Source organism: Nelumbo nucifera, chromosome 2 (genome assembly GCF_055504915.1).
Source record: "Nelumbo nucifera cultivar China Antique chromosome 2, China Antique-T2T, whole genome shotgun sequence".
Classification (NCBI taxonomy): domain Eukaryota; kingdom Viridiplantae; phylum Streptophyta; class Magnoliopsida; order Proteales; family Nelumbonaceae; genus Nelumbo; species Nelumbo nucifera.
Window position 1 is genome coordinate 56,439,166 of NC_142650.1, and position 22,467 is coordinate 56,461,632.

Below are 22,467 nucleotides of genomic sequence, written 5' to 3' on the forward strand. Positions count from 1 at the left end.
TTATTTCTCTAAGGATTCATGTAGCCAACCAGTGTAAAGACAAGATTCAAAGTAGCCGACCCCAACAGCTTGGGGTTAAGATTGAGTTGTATTAACTAGAATATATGTAGCTTAAGCACATCTGAACATGAACTATTATACATCTAATTCTTTTCCCTGATAATTTCAGAAGCTAGGATCAACTGCCTGTTAACAGTTTGGAAAGACATCATCCACCAACTAGGAAATAGCTTGACCCCAAGTTAATAAAGTACAAACCCAACATGCATGTAGCCAGCTATGACCTCACTCTAGCCAGCCTTTCCCTTATTTCTTCCAGCTCTTCCTCATCGTCAGCCCCCTCAGCTATAGCTTCCTGCAAATAAGCATAAACCAGTTGTTCCTTAAATGTCTTATAAAGGTTGCAGAAGGGAAAAAATGGGAATTGGAGTGCATTCGTGATAATAATACCTCTTGGGCAGCTCTCACTGTCTGTGCAGGTTGCTTTATCCTCTCTCTCCTGACTGCTTCTGGGAGTTGTGCAGCAGTCTCACCAGCTATTTCTGTCAAAACTTTGTCAACTTCTTCTTCAGTCTCCTCTTCTATATCTTCTGAATCAAGTGCCGTGTCAACAGCATCATTCACAATCTCTTCAATGACTCCTGCCTACAGCCCATGTACACAAGAAGTCAGCAGTGAATAATTTCAGAAAGAAAAACTCATTCTTTTTTTACCGGTTGAAGTTACTAATTTTTAATTAAAAAAAATATTGCATTTAAAAAAGAATGAGAGGTAAAAAGTTATTGATTAACAAGAGTTCAAATACAAGTCCACAGATTCAGGAAAAAGAAAATTCATGGTAGCGAATCCATAGTCCAAAACTAAAAGACCAAGCTCCATCCTCTAACAAGAAACATCAAAAAGTGAAAAACAGAACCTAGTTCAGCAGATACCAGTAAAAGTCACTTCTATAGATATAACTTCTAACAAGGCTATCAGTAGCCTGATAAGATCCAAGATCAAAAGGAAAGGCTCGATGTGGATGACTAAGACTAGGGCTGTCAATGGGTCGGGTCTATGTAGAACCAGTCCTGAACCAATTATTAATCGGGACAAGTCACAGACCCAGAACCATCCCAGTTAATAGTTGGGTCTATTGGGACCTGATAGACCCAATTATACTGAAAACTGTATTTGTTTATTTAAATAATAACTTAACATTTAAATTTTGATAACATAACCTTAATAAAAATGATAGAAAAATACTAAATTATTTATATGTTAATAAATTAAACAATTTTAATTAATATTATATTACTTATTATCTATCAAATTTACCATTTCAAACATAAAATATGATAAAAAATTATAAGAAAATAAAAAAATCATATATTTAATAAAATAATCGGTTCCAGGTCTGAATTGGTTTGGGACAGGCAAGAACTGGAACCGATCCAATTATTAATTGGGACAAAAGCATGGAACCAGAATAGTTATAATCGGTTTGGTCAGTTCAGGTCTGTTGGGTAGACCCAACCCATTGACAGCCCTACCTAAGACATCACATTGGAAACCTTTCTCTAGGTATAATATTTTAAAAAGTCTGAGGCATACACCTTGGAAACCTTTCTCTAGGCAAGGCTCAAGGAAAATGCCTTGAGGTACTTGGAAGTGCAAGACATGTCTCACACCTTGAGATGATTTATATTAACACGTGCTTCATAGTTTATATATTAACTAAGGGTCCGTTTGGTTCACGTTCGGGATTGGAATTGGAATAGGAATACCCTAGAATTGGAATGGGAATCCCATTCCAAGGGGAGAGACTGGAATGGCCATTCCCCCTTATGGGGGAATCCTGTTCCGCCAGGAATGGTGATTGGAATCCCATTCCAACAAAACAAACAATTGGCATTGTAATGGCCATTCTGATTTCGATTCCAGGTACCTATTCCAGGGAACCAAATGGACCCTAAGTTTTCACATCAGAATAACAAGTTAAAGACCAGTTCTAGGTTTTCAATGTGTGTGGTTCTGTGTGTAATTTGCTTAGAGTTTAGACTGACAATTTATTTATTACTCTTAACATGTTATGGGTTTTTAAGACCCCATGAGGTGTTGGTCTACATTAAGAGTTCTCTAATGAGCACATTCAGAGTTTGTAAGAATGTCTATCATTCATTTTAGTTTTTAAGCTTTTAATGTTCTTATAGACCATCATCGTGTGCATAATTCAATATATCATTTTAATTCATGCTTTAATTTAAAAAATGAGATCTCACTAGGCTTAAGCCTCAGGCAAGGCAGGATAGAATTATATTCTTAAGCATTGTTTCCTAGACTTGAGTTTTAGAATTATATTCTTTAAGCTCTAATTTTGGTCCTGCACATCAATCAAAAGCTTGTCCTATATCATCTGTCAACATACTCATACTCATCCAGCACATCTGAAAATGAAGAAGTCCAAATTTAACGAATCATGAAATGGAAACACTGCAGGAAGCAATCAAATTCATTGAACAGTTGGTAACTTCTCAGCAATATGCTGCAGTACCATATAAATTTTATCCAGTGATAAGTCCACCAACAGTCAGATAAATACTTACTTTACCTTCTCAAATAAAAGCAAGAAATATTGATAAAAAAAATAAAAGCAAGAAATAAAAAAAGAAATAATTCTGCTGATGGCCACATTACAGGTAAATTAAGCACACGGAAGGCATGGAAGCAGGGTCGATGATATGGTATTACTTTTTCCAGTGAACATCAGAAATATTAGCACACCTCTCCAAATTTGAATAAAATATGAAACATGAGACTTTCAAGTTTTCTTTTTAGTGAAAGCATGGAAGCTTCCTAGATGAGAAAGAAAAGAAAATGAAGACAGAAACAGAGATACCTTGGTCATTTCTTTACTAAATTCTTGCATCGTAGCAGCCATTTCAGGAGCTTTCATGAGGTTATTAACAAGCTTCATGACTTCTGCACTTTTTGATAAATGACCCACTGTTCGAGCAATTGCTGCAAATACAGCCAGAAAAATGAAAAAGAAGGACTAATTATCTGAAAACAAAGATACATGTGAACAACATCTTGGGGCCAAAGATCAAACAGATATTGGCAGCAAGAGAACCCTAGCTTATTTTCATAAATTAATTCAGATGGTCCAAACCGAATTCTTGAAAAATGGGAATCAAAGTTAAAAATAAAAGTACAAGATCAAAATTGATAAAGTGCAAGTAATCAATACAATTTTGTTTCATATTTATCAGTGCTACTCAATAGAGCCTTACCCAACTATATGGGGTCCACATAATTCAACTGTCTGACCGTTCTATTCTACAAGTGCTACTACAGTACAGTTGTGTCTACAGAAAAATAAGTGAGAGCGAGTGCAACATATAAACAAGGATGCCATGCAAATGGATAGAAGTATAGTCCTTAATGTGATTAGATTTACCCCATCTGCATGATCAATTATTTGCTTTATTACTTTTGCAAATTGAGTATATATAACTGATTGGCTCCAATATTTGTACTGGTTCTAGTTCAAGAAAGGTTAGGCCCAATGTTCTTTCAAGAATAATATCTGAGTGAAGATTAAAAAATTATTAACCAACATTGATTTCCACAAAATTATCATCCTAAAGATCCATATTTAATCTGGAGCTTCTTTCATCAATAAGTGATCAGAATTTTATAAAACAGATAACACAAAGATACAGAGATAATAATACAAAACGTGATAGCTAAACTGGTGCTTACCCATGTAAACAGTTAAAGCTAAATATCAGATAGAACATAAGACACTAATGTGGGGGGTATACACCCCAATATAAAGATCACCTTCTCATTCCTTCCCTAGATAGAACATTGGCAAGGGTGCTTACTGATCTAGGAACCCAGAAGAATCTGCCATCTAAACTAGAGTCCAAGATTCTAGCAACCATGACTTGGTGACAAAGATGCCAAGGACCAGAGCTCCACCTCTCATAACCCAAGGATCTACCCAATTTTATCTGAAACATACCTAATCAAAATCTACCCAGAGAATCCTGAAGAGGTTAATCAAGGATAGGAAGATGGGCCTGGATAAGGAAACCCTGAAAGTTAAAGGGGCTTCAACTAGTTCAGTATATGATCAAGAATTCAGCTAATTCTCATGATCAGCATCACTACTGTTGTTACTACGAGGAATTCTATTTATAGTGTACATAAGAAAATGGCCTTGACTATGTAGTGTATGAATAGATAAAACTCAAAATCATTATATTATAGCACAAAGAAAAGGGGGTGGGATCCCTAACAAATAATTGAGAAGTTTAAGATTATTTGTGAATGTTAGAAATTCAAGCAATTAGCAAGAATTCAGAAAGAAGAAATCAAGAACTTAAAGACTAAATGAGATTCAATCAAGAGTACTCCAAGATTCAGGAAAAAAATGTGTGAAATTAGAGACATAGTAAGAAGAAAGATATTAACAAGAGAGAAGAAAACTCCAAAATACCCGTCCTTGGATCTCACAAGCTTCAATTTATTTCATTACATTCATCTTTTCCAAAAAAAAAATTAATTACACAGATTCAATACAAACTCACTAGAAATTCCTGGTTCTCCCTTTAAAAGTTTCTGATTCAGACTCATTGACTGACCAGAACCAGCTCCTAACTGCTTTAAAACTAAACCTATATAACTTATAAAAGACACTCAAATATGGACTCTGATGCAGTCTATACTGTTAACAGAAAGAATAAAAAGACTATAATAGACATGGAACAGTGAGGTATCCATTACTCCATTTCAGCTGAAGATTGATTCATACATTGTACATCATGATTAAGGACATTCAGCATCCAACTGATATAATTTCTTAGTGTTTCATTGCATTCAGGAGTCAAACAATTCAAATTGGGTATTGCCTTCAATGTAGCACTAGTCCAGCATTTGTCTTAATTATGACCATGGTACATCTATGAATAACCGGTTGCCCCATTCAACAAATCAACTAGCTGACCTAACTTAGAGGCGATGTGCTTCTAACATAACAAGTTTGTCAATGGCCAATATAATAAGTTTGGCAATGTGCTTCTAACCCAAACTTCTGTTATAGAAAAATGTAAACTACTTCTACAAATAGGCAATGCATATATACTAATAGCAAAATACTAGAGAATACATGAGAGGATGTACCAGAGTTTCACCTAAATTTGTCAATGGATACTAACATCCAAGAGATGAAGAAAGATACTACGTGATATCTCAAAGCTTCTGACCCAGAAAAGATAGAAAAAAGAAAAAATTCAGAACCTTCCCTAGGGTTCTTTTGAGGAATGAGGAATACTTACCCACCCCCATCAAAACTAGGGGCAACATGACCATGAAAAAGAAAAATTCAGAACCTTGACATAAATCCTGCAAAAAAAAATAACAAAAAAGAGTAAAATCATCCAAAGAAAAGGAAAAAAGTTCAAAACAAAATTCAAGGAAAAGTCAAATTCACAGACAGTCCATCAAAAATGGTCCAGAACATGTCCCCAACTATCCAGTCACTCAAGTGAGATTATAAATTCCACTCATAACCCCTCAATTGGCACTAGGTGACACTTTGTTTAAGCCTTTTTATACTCTTTTATTTTTCTAACCCAAGTCCTAAGCCATGTTTTGTCCTATGGAAAAGTAACCCCCCCCCCCAAAGACCCCCTAGACAACGAAAGCCTTAAGTCGAAGGAGCCAAGGAACCCCTCACTCAAAAGGGAAAAAAAAAAAAAGAAAGAAAAGGGCCATTAGCCTTACAACTCTCAGCGAAGAAGGTGCCCTAGAACCCTCACCTAAACCTTACTATCCTTCATCACAAACCCACAATCCTTCAAAGCAACCCAATATATATCCGTTTTGAGCCTTTTTTATCCTTTTCTTTCATCACCCGAGTCCCAAACCATATTTTGTCCCCTTTCTAAATCTCATTAAGCTACATAGCACTTGTCATTAATCAATCTCTTATTGAACTATGATGGCTTGATCCCACCTTGAGCATGTAGGCAATCTAGGTCCCTGTTCTATATGCAACCACTCCAAAGAAAGGACATTCTTCTAGTCCATTGAGTTGAAAACCCAAAAGGACAACCTGAGAAAAAATTAGCGCATAAAAAAAGAAAAAAAAATTCCTAGAAGCACTTGGCAGTTCTCAACATCAGCACTTGAAGGATAGTTAGGCTTGAACTAGCCCCTATCATCAGATGGTCCCCCATGATGGCTTTAACACTAGATCTCTTGGTTAAAACTCCCTTGTTTGGATTTTCTTTGCAAAACATCTAGCAATTCTCTCTGGGTAGGCTTTTATGTCGCGAAGTGCTTGTAATCTTTTTTCATCAATGTTTAGTAAATCTTCCACTCTGATCTACAACTATTCTTCTTTAAAAGGGCATATTACATCAAAATCCTTCAAGTCAGAATTTGAACCTCAATGAGGAGTACTGGTTCCATCCTGTACACCAACAGTAAGGTGTAGTGCTGATGGGAGTGTGGGTGGAGACATGATAAGCCCATAGAGCATAGGGGAGCTTTTCGTCACAATCTCTATACGTCTTTGTGGTCTTCTAAGGGTTTCAAATTGGCTTCACCTTCTGACCCTGAGAATAGTCCAAGTGATGAACACAAGGATACAACTGAAGGGCTAACAAAATCATTCAAGTGGCACGAAGAAATGTCCCAAAGGACGAGGGGATGGGATAAGACCATCAACATCGGCACTGAAGACAACCCAAAAATAGTCAGGGTAGACAATATCCTTAGCCCCGAGGAAAGAGAAGCTATGGTTGCACTATTGAAAGAATTCAAAAAAATATTTGCTTGGTCATATTAAGACACGTCTGACCTAAGCACAAACATTGTGGTGCACAAATTGCCTACCACAGGGGCAAAACCAATGAAGCAGAAGCTTAGGGGACTCGAGCCAAAATGGGCCCTCAAGATCAAAGAAGAAATAAAAAGCAATGTAATGTAGGTTCTCTCCTAGTTTCACACTACCCTAAGTGGCAAATATGGTACCAATGCTCAAGGACAGAAGAGTCAAAATGCAAAATGGGCATAGACTACAAGTACTTGAACAAAGCCAGCCCTAAGGATGACTTTCCTCTCTTTCACATTGGCATCCTAGCAAGCAGCATTGCTTGGAGTTCCTTCTCTCCTTCACAGATGGCTTCTCAGAGTATAACCATATTCTCATGGAAAAGGAAGACAGGGAGAAAATATCCTTTAACATACCTCGGGGCACTAATTATTAGAAAGTCATGCCATTCAGTTTTAAGAACTCTATTGCTACTTATCAACAAGCCATGACAACCTTGTTCCATTACATGATGCACAAAGAGATAAAGTATATGCCAATGACATGATAGCCAAATCTTAGAAAAGGGAATAAGACATTGCCAACCTCAAAAAGGTGTTTAGTAGGCTAAAAGAGTTCAATCTAAGGTTGAATCCTCATAAGTTTGCATTTGATACAACTTCTGTCAAACTCTTGGAGTTCATGACCAATCATTGGGGAATAGAAGTTGATCTTATCAAAGTCAAGGCAATTCTATAGATACCACCTCCCATGAAAGAGAAAGTGATAAAAGGAATTTTGGGAAGGATACATTACATTAGTTGGTTCATCACCCAATTGACTCCCATCTATGAACCAATATTCAAGTTGCTCAAAAAGAATTCTTTCGAGGAATGTCAAGCAACAATTGACAAGATCAAGGAGTATCTAGTCAACCCTGCAATCCTCATACAATTAGTTCTAGGCCAGCCACCCATCCTATATCACTCGGTGATAGACACATCAATGAAGCATAACTTGGACAACATGATGAGAAAGGAAGAAAAGAAAGAGCTATCTACTACATCAACAAGCACTTATCAATATCAGAAGCAAGATAATAAAGACAGGCCTTGCCTTGGTCTAGGCCACCTGAGATAAATGAGAGAACTGCAGCTGCTCCTACCAGAGACTTCCAAAAGGCTTCCAACTCCAATCAATCTCTTATAGGGATCAAAAGAAACCTCCCAAGCCCTGAGCGCCATTCTTACATAATCTCCTTGATCTGTAACTTGAAAAGTCTCTAGTTGGCTAGGGTTTTTGGGCAAAAAACGGCAGCGTCAATTTCTTGGCATTCCACTCCCAACTTCTAGATCTCCAACCCTCTACCAACTAGGTACAAACAGCTTAAAGATAATCAGCAACTTATCTCCATACACTTCCAATCGAAGGGTGTATGGGTTAAAGAAAAAAGAAAAAATGGTAGGAAGATGCTCTGATATCAGAAAGAATTGAAATTAGAGATATCGGAAAGAAGCAGCAGCAGAAATCAGCAGTAAAAGAAGAAGAGGATGGAAGAAGGGAGAAGGAGAAGAGTTCGATCTAATCTCTCCCCTTACTCCTAATCACATCTATTAACTTAATCTTTGTGATACAATTACAATGATGCCCTTAATGGGGCGGCCAGCTCATAAACAAAACATAAAAGGAGCAAAAAATAGTTGATAAGCCTATATGGGAAGACCCATTAACATAGACACATCTAATAAGAAAATAAAAGAACACTAAGGCTCATTCGACCTAGTCTCTCTACAAGGACAGTCAGGTGGCAATTTCTATTATCAGAATTTGACATCATCTATGCGATACAAAACTCTATCAAAGGTTGAGCCATAAAAGACAATCTCACAGAACCCCCTTCCAGAATACAAGCCTCCAAGAGCAGAATTCCCAAATGATGACATCCTCACCCATGAAGAAGAATCAGAACAAGCAATTAGTTGTTGGAACATGTATTTTGACGAAACCAAGAATGACGCAAGTAGAGGTATAGGATTCATCCTTGTCTCTCCAGAAAAACTACAGGTCCCACTCATTTTCATATCAAAGTTCCCTTCAGTAACAACATGGAAGAATATGAGGCATGTATCACCAATCATGCTTTGGAAGCAGCGTTGATGCTAGATGTCAAAACAATCAAAGCCTATGGTGATTCCCTACTCATCATTAGTCGGGCAAATCAACATTGGAAGATCAAGAATGAAAGACTCAAGACATATCATGATCACCTATAAAATCTGACCAGACATCTCTTTTCACCATATAGCTAGAGAACAGAAGCACTTAGCCAATGCACTAGCAACCTTGGGTTCACTATTCCAGATGCCTAAAGGGAGTCGCATCCATCCAATTGTGATTGAACAAAAAGAGGAACTAATTTACTATTACACCCGTTGTTTAAAATGTCGTGACATTTCGCTAATGTCGCCCGACATATGCCGGTGTCGAGACATACCGACATGAACTCTCACTTGAATTAAAAAATTACAAAATGTCGGTCGATATTTCGACCATTCAGTAAATATCGCCTATGTCATTTAAAAAAACAAAAAAAATATATAATATTTCGAAACATTTCATCCAAATGTCGACAAATCAGCATATATTCAAAGTGAAGACAATCGAATTTCATCATAAACAAAAAGAGAAAAAGAGAGCACTGCATCTTTGCGTGCTTGTAGAGTCTTTGAAATTTCAGGTTGAGGGTTCGAATGACTAATGGACCCTTAAGCCTAAATGTTTAAACTTATTTTACAACAGACATGCCACAGTACATGATGGTCTACTTAAGTCTATAGACCACCACAAAAGCAAGCCTTTAAATGGAATCTTTAAAACATAATAACAAGTATGTTATAGAGCAATAGGGTCTATTGTAATACTATAGACCTCCTAATAGTAATATTCTTATAGTCTTATCACAAGTATATGAAGGTCTATAGTAATATTGTAGACCCTCATTATAAAAGCTAACAAAAATTAATAAATAATAAGAAACTTAATATTTAAGATAAAATATAAAATATTCATAAAAATAAATGATTGAACTAACTACTTATTAAAATAAAATAAAGTGCATGAATAATATGTTTTTATAATAATAAAATATTAAATGGTTTGTCTAATTTATATGATTTAATAAATAGTTTATATAGTGATATTGTATACCCTCATTATAAAAGTAAAAAAAATGAAATAAATAATAAGAAAGTTTATATTTGAGATAAAATATTCATAAAAACCAAAAATAGTGAGATATTTTATATAATAATAAAAATATTACTTAAACTAATTATTTATTAGAACAAAAAGATATGCATCATGGAAGATAATAGTCTAGAAAGGTGCATTAATGTTTATTTAATCATTTTATAGAATATCGTTACATATTTCCACATATTTCATAATATTTCCACAATGTCTATAATTTTTACAATATTTCTGACATTACCGACATATGTCCTATATTTGGGTAAGCAACATCGACATCGACATTTTAAACTTTGATTACACCATTGGCAACACAACTATAGTGTTAGATGGCAAGCCCTGGTTTTATGACATTCAACAATACTTAGAAGACAAGTCTTTTCCAGAAGATGTTTCATATAAAGATAGGACAACTTAGCAATTAGCCTATTGGTATTACTATAGGGCAAAAAATTGCACGAGAGGGCCCAAGATAAAACTCACCTACTCTGCTTGACTAAGCAAGAACAATTGAGAATTTGAGATAAGACAAGTCCACATGGGTGGTTGTGGACCCCACATGAATGGGCACATACTAGCAAAGAAAATACAATGAATGGGGTATTGCTAGAGCACTATGGTGGGAAGACTACAAGTTTACCAAGAGATGCCACCAATGTGAAATATACGGAGATGTCCTCCATGGTCCATGCACCACCTATCGGTCTTCACAACCTAGTTTGGTTATTCTTATTCTTAGAGTAGGGAATAAGCATCATTAGTAGGATAACTCCTAAAGCATCTAACAATCACAAGTACAACCTCATGGTGATATAGTACTTTACAAGGAGAATCGGAGCAACATCCTACAAGAATGTCACCAAAAGCATGTAGCCAAGTTCATCACGAACAACATTATTTACAAATTTGGAGTTCCACGCGAAATCATCTTTGACAATGTGCTGAACTTTGACAACCAATACCTTGATACTCTTTGCAAGAAGTACAGAATCAAAAGGCACAAGTCTTCCCCATATAGACCTCAGGCTAAGGGTGTCAATGGACTGGTTTTAGATTGGACCCCATCCAGTCCAAAATCAATTTGGATGGATTGGACGGCCCAACAAGACATATTGGATTGGACCAATCCAGTCCAAAATATTTATTAGATTGGACTGGACCTGGTCTGTCCGTAATAAATTTATAATGGACTGGGCTGGATTAAGCCAATATCTGGTCCATTGATATAAGATAAGAATAGGTGTCAATGAACTAGGTTTGGGTTGAAACCTATCTAAATCCAAACGAATTTGAACAGATTGGATGGTCTAGACATTGAATTAGATCGGTCCAAAATGGTCCAAAATATTCATTGGATTGGATTGGACCTGATCCATTTATAATGGACTCACATTGGACTGGAATGGATTGTACCAAATCCAGTCCAATTGACACCCCTAACTCAGACCAATGGAGCTATCGAAGCTGCCAACAAGACTATCAATATTGTAGAAGACCATAGGGACATACAAAGGCTGGCATGAAAATATCCCATATGTCCTATGGCCTTATTGAACCTTCATCCACACTTTGATTAGTGCTACACCTTACTCTTTGGTGTATGGGGTGGAACCAATACTCCCCATTGAAGTCCTGATTTTGACTAGAAGGATTTTGATGGAAGATGCCCTTTCTAAAGAAGAATGACTACAAATTAGAGTGTAAGAGTTATTGAACATTAACGAAAAAAGTTACACGCTTGATGCAACATAAAAGCCTATCAAGAGTCAATTGACAAAGGTTTTGCCAAGACAATTTGACCAAGGGAGTTTCAACCAAGAGATCTAGTGTTGAAAGCCATCATAGGGGGTCATCTTGATGCTAGGGAAAAGTTCAACTCTAATTGGGTTCCTTATGTCATCATGAAAGTATTACCTAGTCATGAAGTTCAACTTGTCGACCTTGATGGAAATGAACTCCCAAGGCTTACCAATGCTAACAGGATTAAAAAAATACCATGCATAGCCCATTGGACTAAAAACCTAAAATGGTGGTCTAGGCAAAAGTTAAGGAAAAAAATAACTTGATAGGTTGAAAACCTGAAAGGGCAGTCCAGAAAAAAAGCTAGGGCACCATCATAAAAGAAAAAGAGAAATTCCCTTTCTACTCTCATCAAATCCGAGACTAAGGGCAAAGCAACTGATTATGGTTCACTAAAAGAGAGGCCATCTCTAGTTGATTGCTATTCCACTAAGCCACCTATGTTTCCACATTCACCCCTTGCTACCCATGATTGAGCCTTGGCCTTTCCTTTTGAAAAGTCCCAAAACACAACTAAATCCTTTCCTAGAATGAAATCTCACCTTGAGCATCTCTTTGGGCAACATGGAAAAAAAGAGAAAGAAAAGTAAAAAAATCCAGGAAAAAAAACTGAGCAAAGGTCTCCTAGAGTCTACCACTTGTATGATGTATCTTAGACAAGGGGTAACGAAAACCTCGAGAGATCCACAAAAGGGGAGGCCATCTTTGTCTGAATATTTATCTCAAGCCACTCATGATCACATCTTAATCCCTTGCAAGCCACTTTGGAGTTGTCCTTTTCTTTCTTAAACCTAAAGAATTAAAAAAAAAAAGAGCACAAAAGCACAAAAATATTTTCACTTTTACCCCAATTAACCTTCCCTAGGGTTCTTTTGAGGAATACTTACCCATCTCCATCCAAATTAGGGGCAACATGATCATGAAGAAGAAAAGTTAAAAATCTTAACATAAATCCTCCAAAACATGAAAAAAAAGAGAAGGAAAAAAAGCAAACTCATCAAAATAAAAGGAAAATTCCAAAATAGAAGTCAAGGAAAAGGCAGTCACAATCAATGTTTTAAAACGCGGAGGCGTGGCACAAGGCGTTCCACTACCTAGAGGCGTGAGGCGTAGTTCAGAACACAAGAGGTGTAAGCCTCCCGAACACAAGGAGGAGTAAGCCGCCTTAATAGGAGGGGGGTTAGGAGGAGGATGAAGAGGAAGGGTGGATCTCATTTTTTCTTTATTTTTAATAAAAATCTTTTATACTAAGAACAATAAAGATGCATAACACTAGTTGAAAGGGGGGTTTTGTCGAAGCACAGGCAAGCCTAACTCAAAAAAACAAATTGGGCTGCATCAAAAGGGGGGCGGGGGGTCTGAGGGGGCAAAGCCCCCCAACTGAAGGGGCAAGGAGCAAACCACTTTCTTTCCCCTTATTTTTTCTTCCCTTCCCTTTCCTTTTCTTTTCTTTCCTTTTCTCTTTTTTTCTTCTCTTTCTTTTTCTTTCCCTTCCCTTTCTTTTTCTTTTCCTTTCCTTTCCTTTCCTTTTTTTTTTCTTTTTTTCTTTTTTTTTTTCTGTATTTTTATATCAGATGTGCATGAGGCGCACGAGGCATGCACCTCTAGCATGCCTCATGAAAAAAGTGCCAGAGGCATACGCCTCAGAGGTGTTAGTGCCTTTGGCATACACCTTAGGGAATTTTGGGAGCACCTTGCCTAGAGCTCCCACACCTTTTAAAACATTGGTCACAATCCATCAAAGAAGATCAAAATCATGTCCCCCAACTATCTAGTCACTCAAGCAAGGTGATAAATTCCACTCATAACCCCTCGATTGGCTCCTAGGTGCCACTTTGTTGAGCCATTTTATCCCCTTCTTTTCTAACCAAAGTCTTAAGCCACCTTTTGTCCTATGGAAAAGTCCTCCCTAGACCCCTAGGCAATAAAAGCCTCAAGTCAAAGGAGATAGGTGGTACCACTCTAAAGAGCTCTCACTCACCCAAAATACAATGAAAAGAAAAGCATAGAAGAGATCAAAAGAATGAGAAGGAAAAGGGAGAACTGAATGTTCTTGCTGCCCCAACGATTTGTATTTATAAGAGATTTTATAATGTACAATGACCATGATACCCTACTGCCCTAAAATAAAGACAGAGAAGAGTAAGAACAAATAAACAAGCCCATAAAGTATGCCTCTACCTGGAGTAGACCTCCTATCACCAATGCACCTGGCCTAGTCTACATCATTGTACACTTCAATCTTCATTTGGTAACTATTCTGATAAAGTATGCCTCTACCTGGACACCTCTTCAAGTAAGCAAGAATCCTTTTAACAGCTAGAAGATGTATACTCTTAGAATGTGCATATACTGACTAACCAAATTGATAGCAAAAGAAATGTCGTCTAATCATACAAAGATAGAGAAATTTCCCAACAAACCATTGATACATAGCCTTATCTTCTATAGGTTCACCACCCTTTGCATTGATCTTGTGATTTAACTCAATAGATGTATCTACCAGTTTAACACCCAATTTTCCTGTTTCTTGGGGAAGATCATGAACATACTTTCTCTGAGACACAAATATACCGTGTTTAGACCTGACTACTTCAATGCCCAAGAAATATTAGTATTTCAGTTCACACTAGTATTTTGCCTCATACTCCTTATTTAGTAGCTTCTTAGGAGAGACAATTTCTCCCACATTATTGCCTGTGATCATTATATCATCAACATAAACCACAAGGATAGTCACCAAAGATCTATTTCTTTAAATAGAGTACGACCAGTCTAAGCTTGCATATAACCAAATCTCTCCATTCTCCAAGGAATATATAATTCTGTCAAACCATGCTTTGGGAGACTGTTTCAGCCCACAAGAGAGTATGCCTGAGACAAAGTGTTACTATCTCGAGTAAAAATCTGCTACCAAACTATGTCATAATCTAAGTTCAACCCAGCAAAAAACTTAAAAACTCTATTCCTCTCAACCAATTTCCTCTAAGTAGCGAAATTGTTTCTATTCTTCCGATCAATTGTTTCCCTCATGCTACAATGATTTTAGGGTAGAAAAGTAAATTGACATCAGCTTCTCCCCTTGCTTAAGATTGGTAACTTCACTCCTTAAGTCAGAAGCTCTAGCAACATCAAGGGGCTCAGAATGTGTCTCTACACATAATCCGAAATTTCTTTAGCCATTTTCTTCCATAGGTAATTTGGCTAATATGGGACTGCATAAAGTTGCAGAGCCATGTCATCACCATATATTTTTCTTGAACCCATTTACTATGAGAAGCATCTGTAGTGTCCGGTATATTAGTATCACCAGCCAAATAACCCATCTTTCCTCTTCCTCCGATTGCCATTTTAGCAAACTGAGCCCACTCTAAATAATTGCATCCCATCAAGTTTCACTGTTGCAATCTGAAAACTAATACTTCCTGTCAGACTTTCAGACCCTAACTTACCTTCTCAACTAAGTTTAGGTTCACTTATAGCAGCCTCCATATTGCACACGATTCCAACACTTCAAAATCTGGCCAAAAGAGGAGAAAAAACACCCTGCTGTTAACTTGATTTCACACCTACCTGATAAAAAAAATCTCCCAAATGAAACAATCAATTCAAACAACCTGTTAATAGGTTGAAAACACTCTTTCAGCAACCCAACATATAAAAACAATCTGAAGTAACCCCTTCTGGTTATGATTCAGACTATCTCCTGTAGTAAAACCCTAGGACCAACCCTAGAGAAAGATAAAACAGGTCAGCCACTCCCTCCAGAAGTCCCAAAACCTACTGCTTCAAATCAATCTTAGGGGATAAAGAAAATCTACCCAGAAAACACTGGGTGCCACCTTCAATCAAAGATTTAATGTTTAAACCGTAAAAAGATCTGATCTCTCTGATTCTTCCTGGTTCCTGGGCAGTCTCCAGATCTCCAATCTTGGGCAGGAACTGAATCTCCAAGAAGCCTTCAAGAATCAGGCCAAAACAAACTGAACATCCAGCCCTAAACTTATCTCATGTAACCGGATGGGTCAAGGCAACATGAGATCAAAAAACGAGGGCTTAGACCTGCTCAGATACCAACTTGTTGAGCTGTCAACTAGCAGAACACTATTTTAGTGTTAAGAGAAGGAAAAAAAAAGGACAGAAAGCTGACAAGGAGAAAGAAGAGAAGAGAAACAGAGAAGAAAATAAAAAGAAAAAAGGGAGCAGAATTGAATATTCCTACCACCCCAATGATTTGTATTTATAAGAGCAATTTTATAGTGTACAATGACAATAATACCCTTCTGCCCTAAAATAAAGACAAATAAGAATAGAACAAATATACATGCCCATAAACAATCTACTGCAGTTCTACACAAAGAAGTCCTTAATATTTTCAGTATGGAATCTATAGATTTTCTCTTTTCTTCCCAAACGCTACATGCAATTGCATGGGAATACCTATGGGTTTACCCTTCCTCCCAGGTCAATGCCTTCTCTAGCAGCAAAATATATGTGACTGTAAAGACATACATATTATCTACATTACCCATATTGATGGGGACACCACTGGACAAGGTCTTAGAGACAAAATTTATACCAAAAACTGAAATATCTAACATAATAAGGCATCCGTGTACAGGCATCCAGGTATCATAAAATATGATAGCCATGCAAAGTAAGATGCTATACAGTTATTTATCAAACAAAAAAAATGTAAGATGCTATGCAGTTGGACCTATTATTAGGTGCGGAAAAAAACAAACACACAGTTTGCCCTCTATTTATGTGCTTTTATAACAGAGTTATCTTACGAATCAAAGCAAATCAATTTGGACCTAACTTACCTTATAATTCTAATTCTTTCTTGCAAGGTCAAAAAAAAAAGGAGGTTAGGGAACAAAAGCAATAATATAAATTAGAAAATTCACTTAAGAACTTATTCAAATATACAGTTTAGTTTCTCAAAAAGAAGGATATATGCAAAAGTAAATCTATAATTTTGGGGAAATTGTCTAAAACTCGCCATGAGTTTTCAACATTTCTCTTAAACTCATCACAACTTTTCAAAATGTCTAAAACTCACCATGTCAGTAAGTTTTTATTTTCTAAAACTCACCTTCCGTTAGTGCACTGTTAATGCTTCTTAACAGAGGTGTCCATGTCAGCATAAATAACAATTTTCATGACCAAATTACCCTTGAATGGTGAGTTAGAGAAAAAAATGGTCTTTTCAGTTTTCAATTTTCTTGTTTTTTTTTGCATTTTTAGTGTTTTGTTATAATTTCTGTTTTTTTTTTCATTTTTCTATTTTCTACAATCTATAAATTTTCCTGTATTTTTGTTATTTATTTACAATTTATGTGTTTTTCTATAATTTTTGGTGTTTTTCTACAATTTTTATTTTCTGATTTTTTTCAATTTATATAGTTTCTATAATTTGAAAATATTTTTTTGAACATTTTCCTTTTTCATGTCTAAATATTAAAATGGTAATATAATTTATTTAGTATATATTTTATATTTTTCTATGAAGGTTAAAATGGTAATATATTAACACCCGTTAGTCTCTTTAACGTCAAGTTAGTGACATGGTGAGTTTTAGACATTTTGAAAAGTTGTGATGAGTTTAAGAGAAATGCTGAAAACTCGTGGTGAGTTTTAGACAATTTCCCATAATTTTATATAGAGATCTACCATACCAACATTTTCCCCGAGGTGCATTGCAATTGAATTCATCTGTGCCTTATTCTCATGAAGACGGTTCACAGCCTTTCTTGATCTCACAATTTCCTTAGCAAGTGCCTAAAAGCATATTACATGTCATAGTGTAAAATATGGGGAAAAAACTTTTGAATGTCAGAAGCATGTAGTAAAACAGAGATTTTGACCATGAAGATTAGTAACAGAAAGGATCGAAAAGGATAAGATAATTAAAAGGTGTCACTAGTTAAAATCCTAAGGTTCTTCATCTTCACTTGAAACATAATAGTACCTGCAGAAAAAAGATCTCCATTTAAATCTACGGATGATGAACTTCAACATGAAATAGTAAACCGCATTAAGGTCAGGGAGAAAGGATATGATGCAAGCTCCACTTACCTAAGGCAAGTGGAAGGGGCAAACAAACCTCCATGAGGCCAGTATCTGACTAGGCTATCTGCTTCAAGTTAGCAGACCTCAGAATCCATCAAAATGGTATATGCAATCTAGAAACTGAGACTTAACCTCCCTCATCAAATGCCTTAGACCTCCATTAGCCATAGGAGCCTCTAGAATCCATTAATGGCAACCTAGAAGTCACTCTCTGTCTTATCGATAGGTTCAATTCACTCTTTTCTTGGGAATATTGGATTACATTAAATCTTCTCCTAAGACCTACTGTCCTTCACACAAACACTTCATCATCATCTAAGCCTTATCCCAACTGTATGGGGTCGGCTACATGAATCCTGTTTCACCATTCCATTCTGTGTAATGCCATCCTTTCCACAAACACCTTATGTTGTAAAATTCTCCCAAAATACTGCCCCTTTATAATTCAGTTTCACTAATATCGTGTGCAGTCCTATCATTTCCTCAATGCATTGTCAGAAATCCATGTATCCAAAATCAAGTCTCCTCAGTAATACAATGAATCACTGTAACAATACTGATAAAATGGACCACTCTAGCAGTGACCAGGCCAATAATCTCTTTGTCCTAGACCCCATCAGAAAAGATCTTAGAATTCCCCTCTTCCTAGATAATCCATCAATTGTTTGCTCAAAGAGTCCACATTTTTCTCCTAAACTGATGAGTTTCCATACGCTCTATGGTGGTACATTCCATTTGGGCTTATATCCTTTAGCTGTTTGGGATTCGTTAAGAGCTCAAGATTTCCATGTCCCCTAAAACAATAAATCATTATAATGACTCAAGGAAAGCTATAGACTCCATTTCTAGAAAAGTGCAATCTCTCAAGGAAATTATCTATTTATTTTAAAGAGATCCTTGAGATGACTTCCAAAGTTGAATTTCTCATTCTCTTGGGTGCTTTTTTGTTGATAAATGTTCTTGGGTACTTCAAGTAGGCAATACACTGGTTCTCTCTCCAGTGAGATTATGAAAAATTAATTCTAGGTGAGTTGACTTATAGATATTAATTTCCTTTCCTGTTTGCCTTTTAACTCCAAGGTTTAGTTTTTCCCATCTTGCTTTCTTGTTTAATAGTGAAGTTCTTTCATATATATAATTTATCTTAACCAAAAATATTAGCAACTTCACATCCAATTGTTTTGTGTTTTGGTGTAGGAGACTTAAAAGGTAAGGCCAAACAAATGATGTATGCTGTCACCCCAAACATCTACTAAATGTTCCTGTATAAAGATAAAGAATGTCCTAAGATCTACTTGAAGATGAGGAATCTATATTGGCACAAAAAGAAGCAAGTGAAAAAAGGGCATAGTATAGCTTGAAATCAAAGAAAAACAATTCTAGTCATGGAATCAAGAAAAACAAAGGGAAGAAACAAAGGAATTATGACAACTTTCATGCTAGGGAAAATAATTCTAGTTATTCTTTCAGTATGGCTTGAAATCCTAACCAAAACTAAGAACCCTGAGGAGATGTGAACTGGTACTTAATCATGAAAAGCCTGTATACGTCCAACAAGTTAGGGTAACTGATATGAGCATTGATAACCAGGCTGATCAAATGGATTTAACACAGTGTATCAATATGGGCACTGATGGGATAACCGGGAAACATCAGTAAACGATTTAAAGAGCATTTGCACATATAATACTGTATCTTGTTGGCACATATCTTTTTTTTTTGGTGGGAAGCTGGCACTATCATTTGAACCTATATTGTAAGTTAAGGGAGGAGAAACCATCAAATTTCATGAATTTATGATCAAGATAGTGTCGAGACCATTTACTTCCGTGCTCCATGATTCTTTATGGTCTTCATAATTTTTTCTTTTTTATTTGGTAATCAAAATTCTTTCCTTCTAAATCAACTAACAAGCATATAATGCATAAAACATGATACGAGGTGAAAAAAAAAAGTTGGAATAAATATAATAAAATTCAGCAGAATTTTATTTTAGCGAAGAAAACTCAAAAAGGCTATACCTTTGCTGAGACCATGTCGTTTCTCTTGGCAGCTTCTCTAATCGCTTTCTGTACACTCTTCTCCTCTCTCTGCACATCTGGAATAAACAAAAAAGCAACCCATGAAAAATCGTTATTCAAAATCACTAAAACAAGCATCGTATCAGACGATCCCATTGATCAAAATCCCGATCCGTGGAAGGAAACAAGGCTCAAACTGCATCCGTTTTGGAATGAATGATACATATCGGAAACAGAGGCAAAAGAACTTGATAAAAAAAAAAAAAGAACGACATATTGGGCTGTTGACTGTAAACCGAGAACTGACCTCGGATTTGGCGCTCGATATTGCGGCACTCTTGCTTGAGTCGCCTCTGCCAATCTCTCAATTGCTGCTGTGGATTTGGCTTGGGTTTCAACAGACTTTTCACTTTATCCATCTCTACCTTGTAATACCCAAATAATAGGGGAAAGAAAAGATATAGACGAAGACGAAGAAGTCAAAGAAGAAAATGCACTAAGATCGCTTAGGATCTTCCTTTCTGTATTTGTTCTTCCATGGAAAAATACGAATGCTTTCTAAGATGCGCGCGGTGATCAGACATACCAATTCTCGGAGTTGGACGCTGGCGTTGTGCCGCGGTGGCGCCAGCCAACCTCTCCCATTGTCCATACTCTCGGTTAGATGTGGATATGGACTTTCTTGGGATGTCCATTCTAAACTGGGTTTAGAAATGGGCCACCCACGGCCGTAACCCAACCACAACCTGGCCCATTATGGCATTATCTTCCTTGCATGGCCCCAATCAACAGGCAGAAAGCTCTGCTGGCTCAAACACGGATATTTTTCGTGGCCGCTTGGGAGGGCTTTCACACAGCGGCTTATAGCTTTGCAAGGTGGGCCCCACATAAGGATGACAGAAAGCCTAAAAGCTATGTTTGGTGAAAAAACCAAGAAAGTCCAAATACGCTTTGGTTATGGTTGAGCCCAAGAAAGTAACTTTCTGGCAAAGCTATTTTTAGTAGCTTCTTCAGTGAAGGCAGCTTAATTAAAGCTGAAGCCCTCACAAATGAGATGGGATTAATTGAACGTGTTAGCTGCTCAGCAGGCTGTGGAACCAATAATAACATTCCACACCAATCATAAAATACATGAAGCCCACAACCATTCAACCTCAGCTTTCTCCACATGACACACTATCCAACTTAGTTCCTTATTTGTCTTTTTGGTTAAAAGAATATTGATTGCAGATACTCTTTTACCTGAAGCCCAAGATAATATGTCATGCACATGAAGCTCCCAAACACAGCCCAGGCTGTTTTTTTCCTAACAGCCAAAGTTCCCCATTCATATCTACCACCCACAATACGCTACAGCGGCACGTTCAACATGTTTCGTACTTGTATGTTGTCATTGATAGAGGTGTGCAGCTGTAGCATCTTGTGGCTCTGTAGGTAGCATGTGAATAGTGTCTTGTGGGTAGAAGAACCTATCTCCGAGGTGCCAACTAGCTTGCTGGTAAGGGGGATAAGAGATTGAAGCACATCAAAGATTAGAAGGTTTTTGGGGTTCTGTCAAAGTGCCCCTCATTATAAGTACTTATTTATCAAATAAGCACTCCCAAAATGGGCTTAGAATCAAATCATGTTGTCATAAGATTTTTTTTTTTAGGGAGGGGTTATGGGCCATGAGGGATGGGCTAAGTCCCATTGTGTGAGAAAAATAGGGTCAAATAGAGTGACAAACTTGAGGTGCAAATGGAAGAAAATGGAGCAAAATTTTAAAAAGAAAAAAAAAAAGAAAAACAATACCAAACAGTGATTCAAAATGGAGCAAAAGTTTAAAAAGAAAAAAAGAAAAACAATACCAAACAGTGATTCAACATGTTTCAACAGTGGCTCTTTTCAAAGCTATCTATACTAAACCTAAATTAAAAGGCCAAATCACAAGGTTTACATGCTGATTTGTTGGTTTTTAAGATTATTGGCACATGGCATGACATGAGTGGAATGGCCAAAACTTCATTTTTCATTTCACAGTATCCACAGCATTGACACATTGATCAATGTAGACTAATATAGTGAGCACATCAGCCAGATTTTTTTAATGCATTCTTGTTAATTTCTATAATTACTTTCTAACTAATTCCTATATTTAAGGAAACTTTCCAAATTCAAATTTTTTTGCACTCCTAATCTCTTTTCAATAATCTCTTTCAAATTCAGATTTTTTGCAGTGCTAATCTCTTTTGGGTATATAGCATGTTTGTTATGTTTGAAACTGTATTGCATTGTATTTCTTCCTATATTTATGTGTGTGTGTGTGTTATACATATTTGATGTGGGTTAGCTTGGCCCAGCCCATCGCGGGCTAGGAAGCCCAGCCCACTAACGTCTGACAGAGTCAGCCACAGCAGGAGGGAGCTCTATTGCCTTCGTACGGAGCCAACCGCATGACGGTCAGATGTACCTACCAGGACCTGCTACCTAACCTCGTACGGCTCTCATCCGGGGCATTCATCTTCACCTACCTCCAAC

General features: G+C 36.8%; 1 protein-coding gene across 2 annotated transcripts; it reads right to left on the bottom strand.

Annotated features, from left to right (window-relative positions):
• Window positions 1-52: 52 nt before the first annotated feature.
• Window positions 53-20,603, bottom strand: LOC104587368 (vacuolar protein sorting-associated protein 24 homolog 1-like). Of its 2 annotated transcripts, XM_088897246.1 has the most exons (7): window positions 20,450-20,603; window positions 20,258-20,412; window positions 19,951-20,027; window positions 17,536-17,638; window positions 2,879-3,000; window positions 451-645; window positions 53-355 (listed from the first exon to the last, which is right to left on the bottom strand). In XM_088897246.1, the coding sequence occupies exons 2-7, from the start codon at window positions 20,367-20,369 to the stop codon at window positions 278-280; spliced, it is 687 nt and encodes a 228-aa protein (XP_088753372.1). In that variant the 5' UTR covers window positions 20,370-20,412; window positions 20,450-20,603; the 3' UTR covers window positions 53-277. The 2 variants fall into 2 exon arrangements, with proteins under 2 accessions (XP_088753372.1, XP_010243255.1); XM_010244953.3 differs by having other exon boundaries at window positions 20,258-20,593.
• Between the last annotated feature and the right edge of the window lie 1,864 nt (window positions 20,604-22,467).

Excerpts from the sequence above, each read along its gene's own strand:
- LOC104587368 (XM_088897246.1), bottom strand. The coding sequence starts at position 20,369 with ATGGATAAAGTGAAAAGTCTGTTGAAACCCAAGCCAAATCCACAGCAG. Across the intron at positions 646-2,878 it reads TTAGTAAAGAAATGACCAAG|GCAGGAGTCATTGAAGAGAT; the intron begins GTATCTCTGTTT and ends CATGGGCTGTAG. Across the intron at positions 356-450 it reads CAGTGAGAGCTGCCCAAGAG|GAAGCTATAGCTGAGGGGGC; the intron begins GTATTATTATCA and ends GCTTATTTGCAG.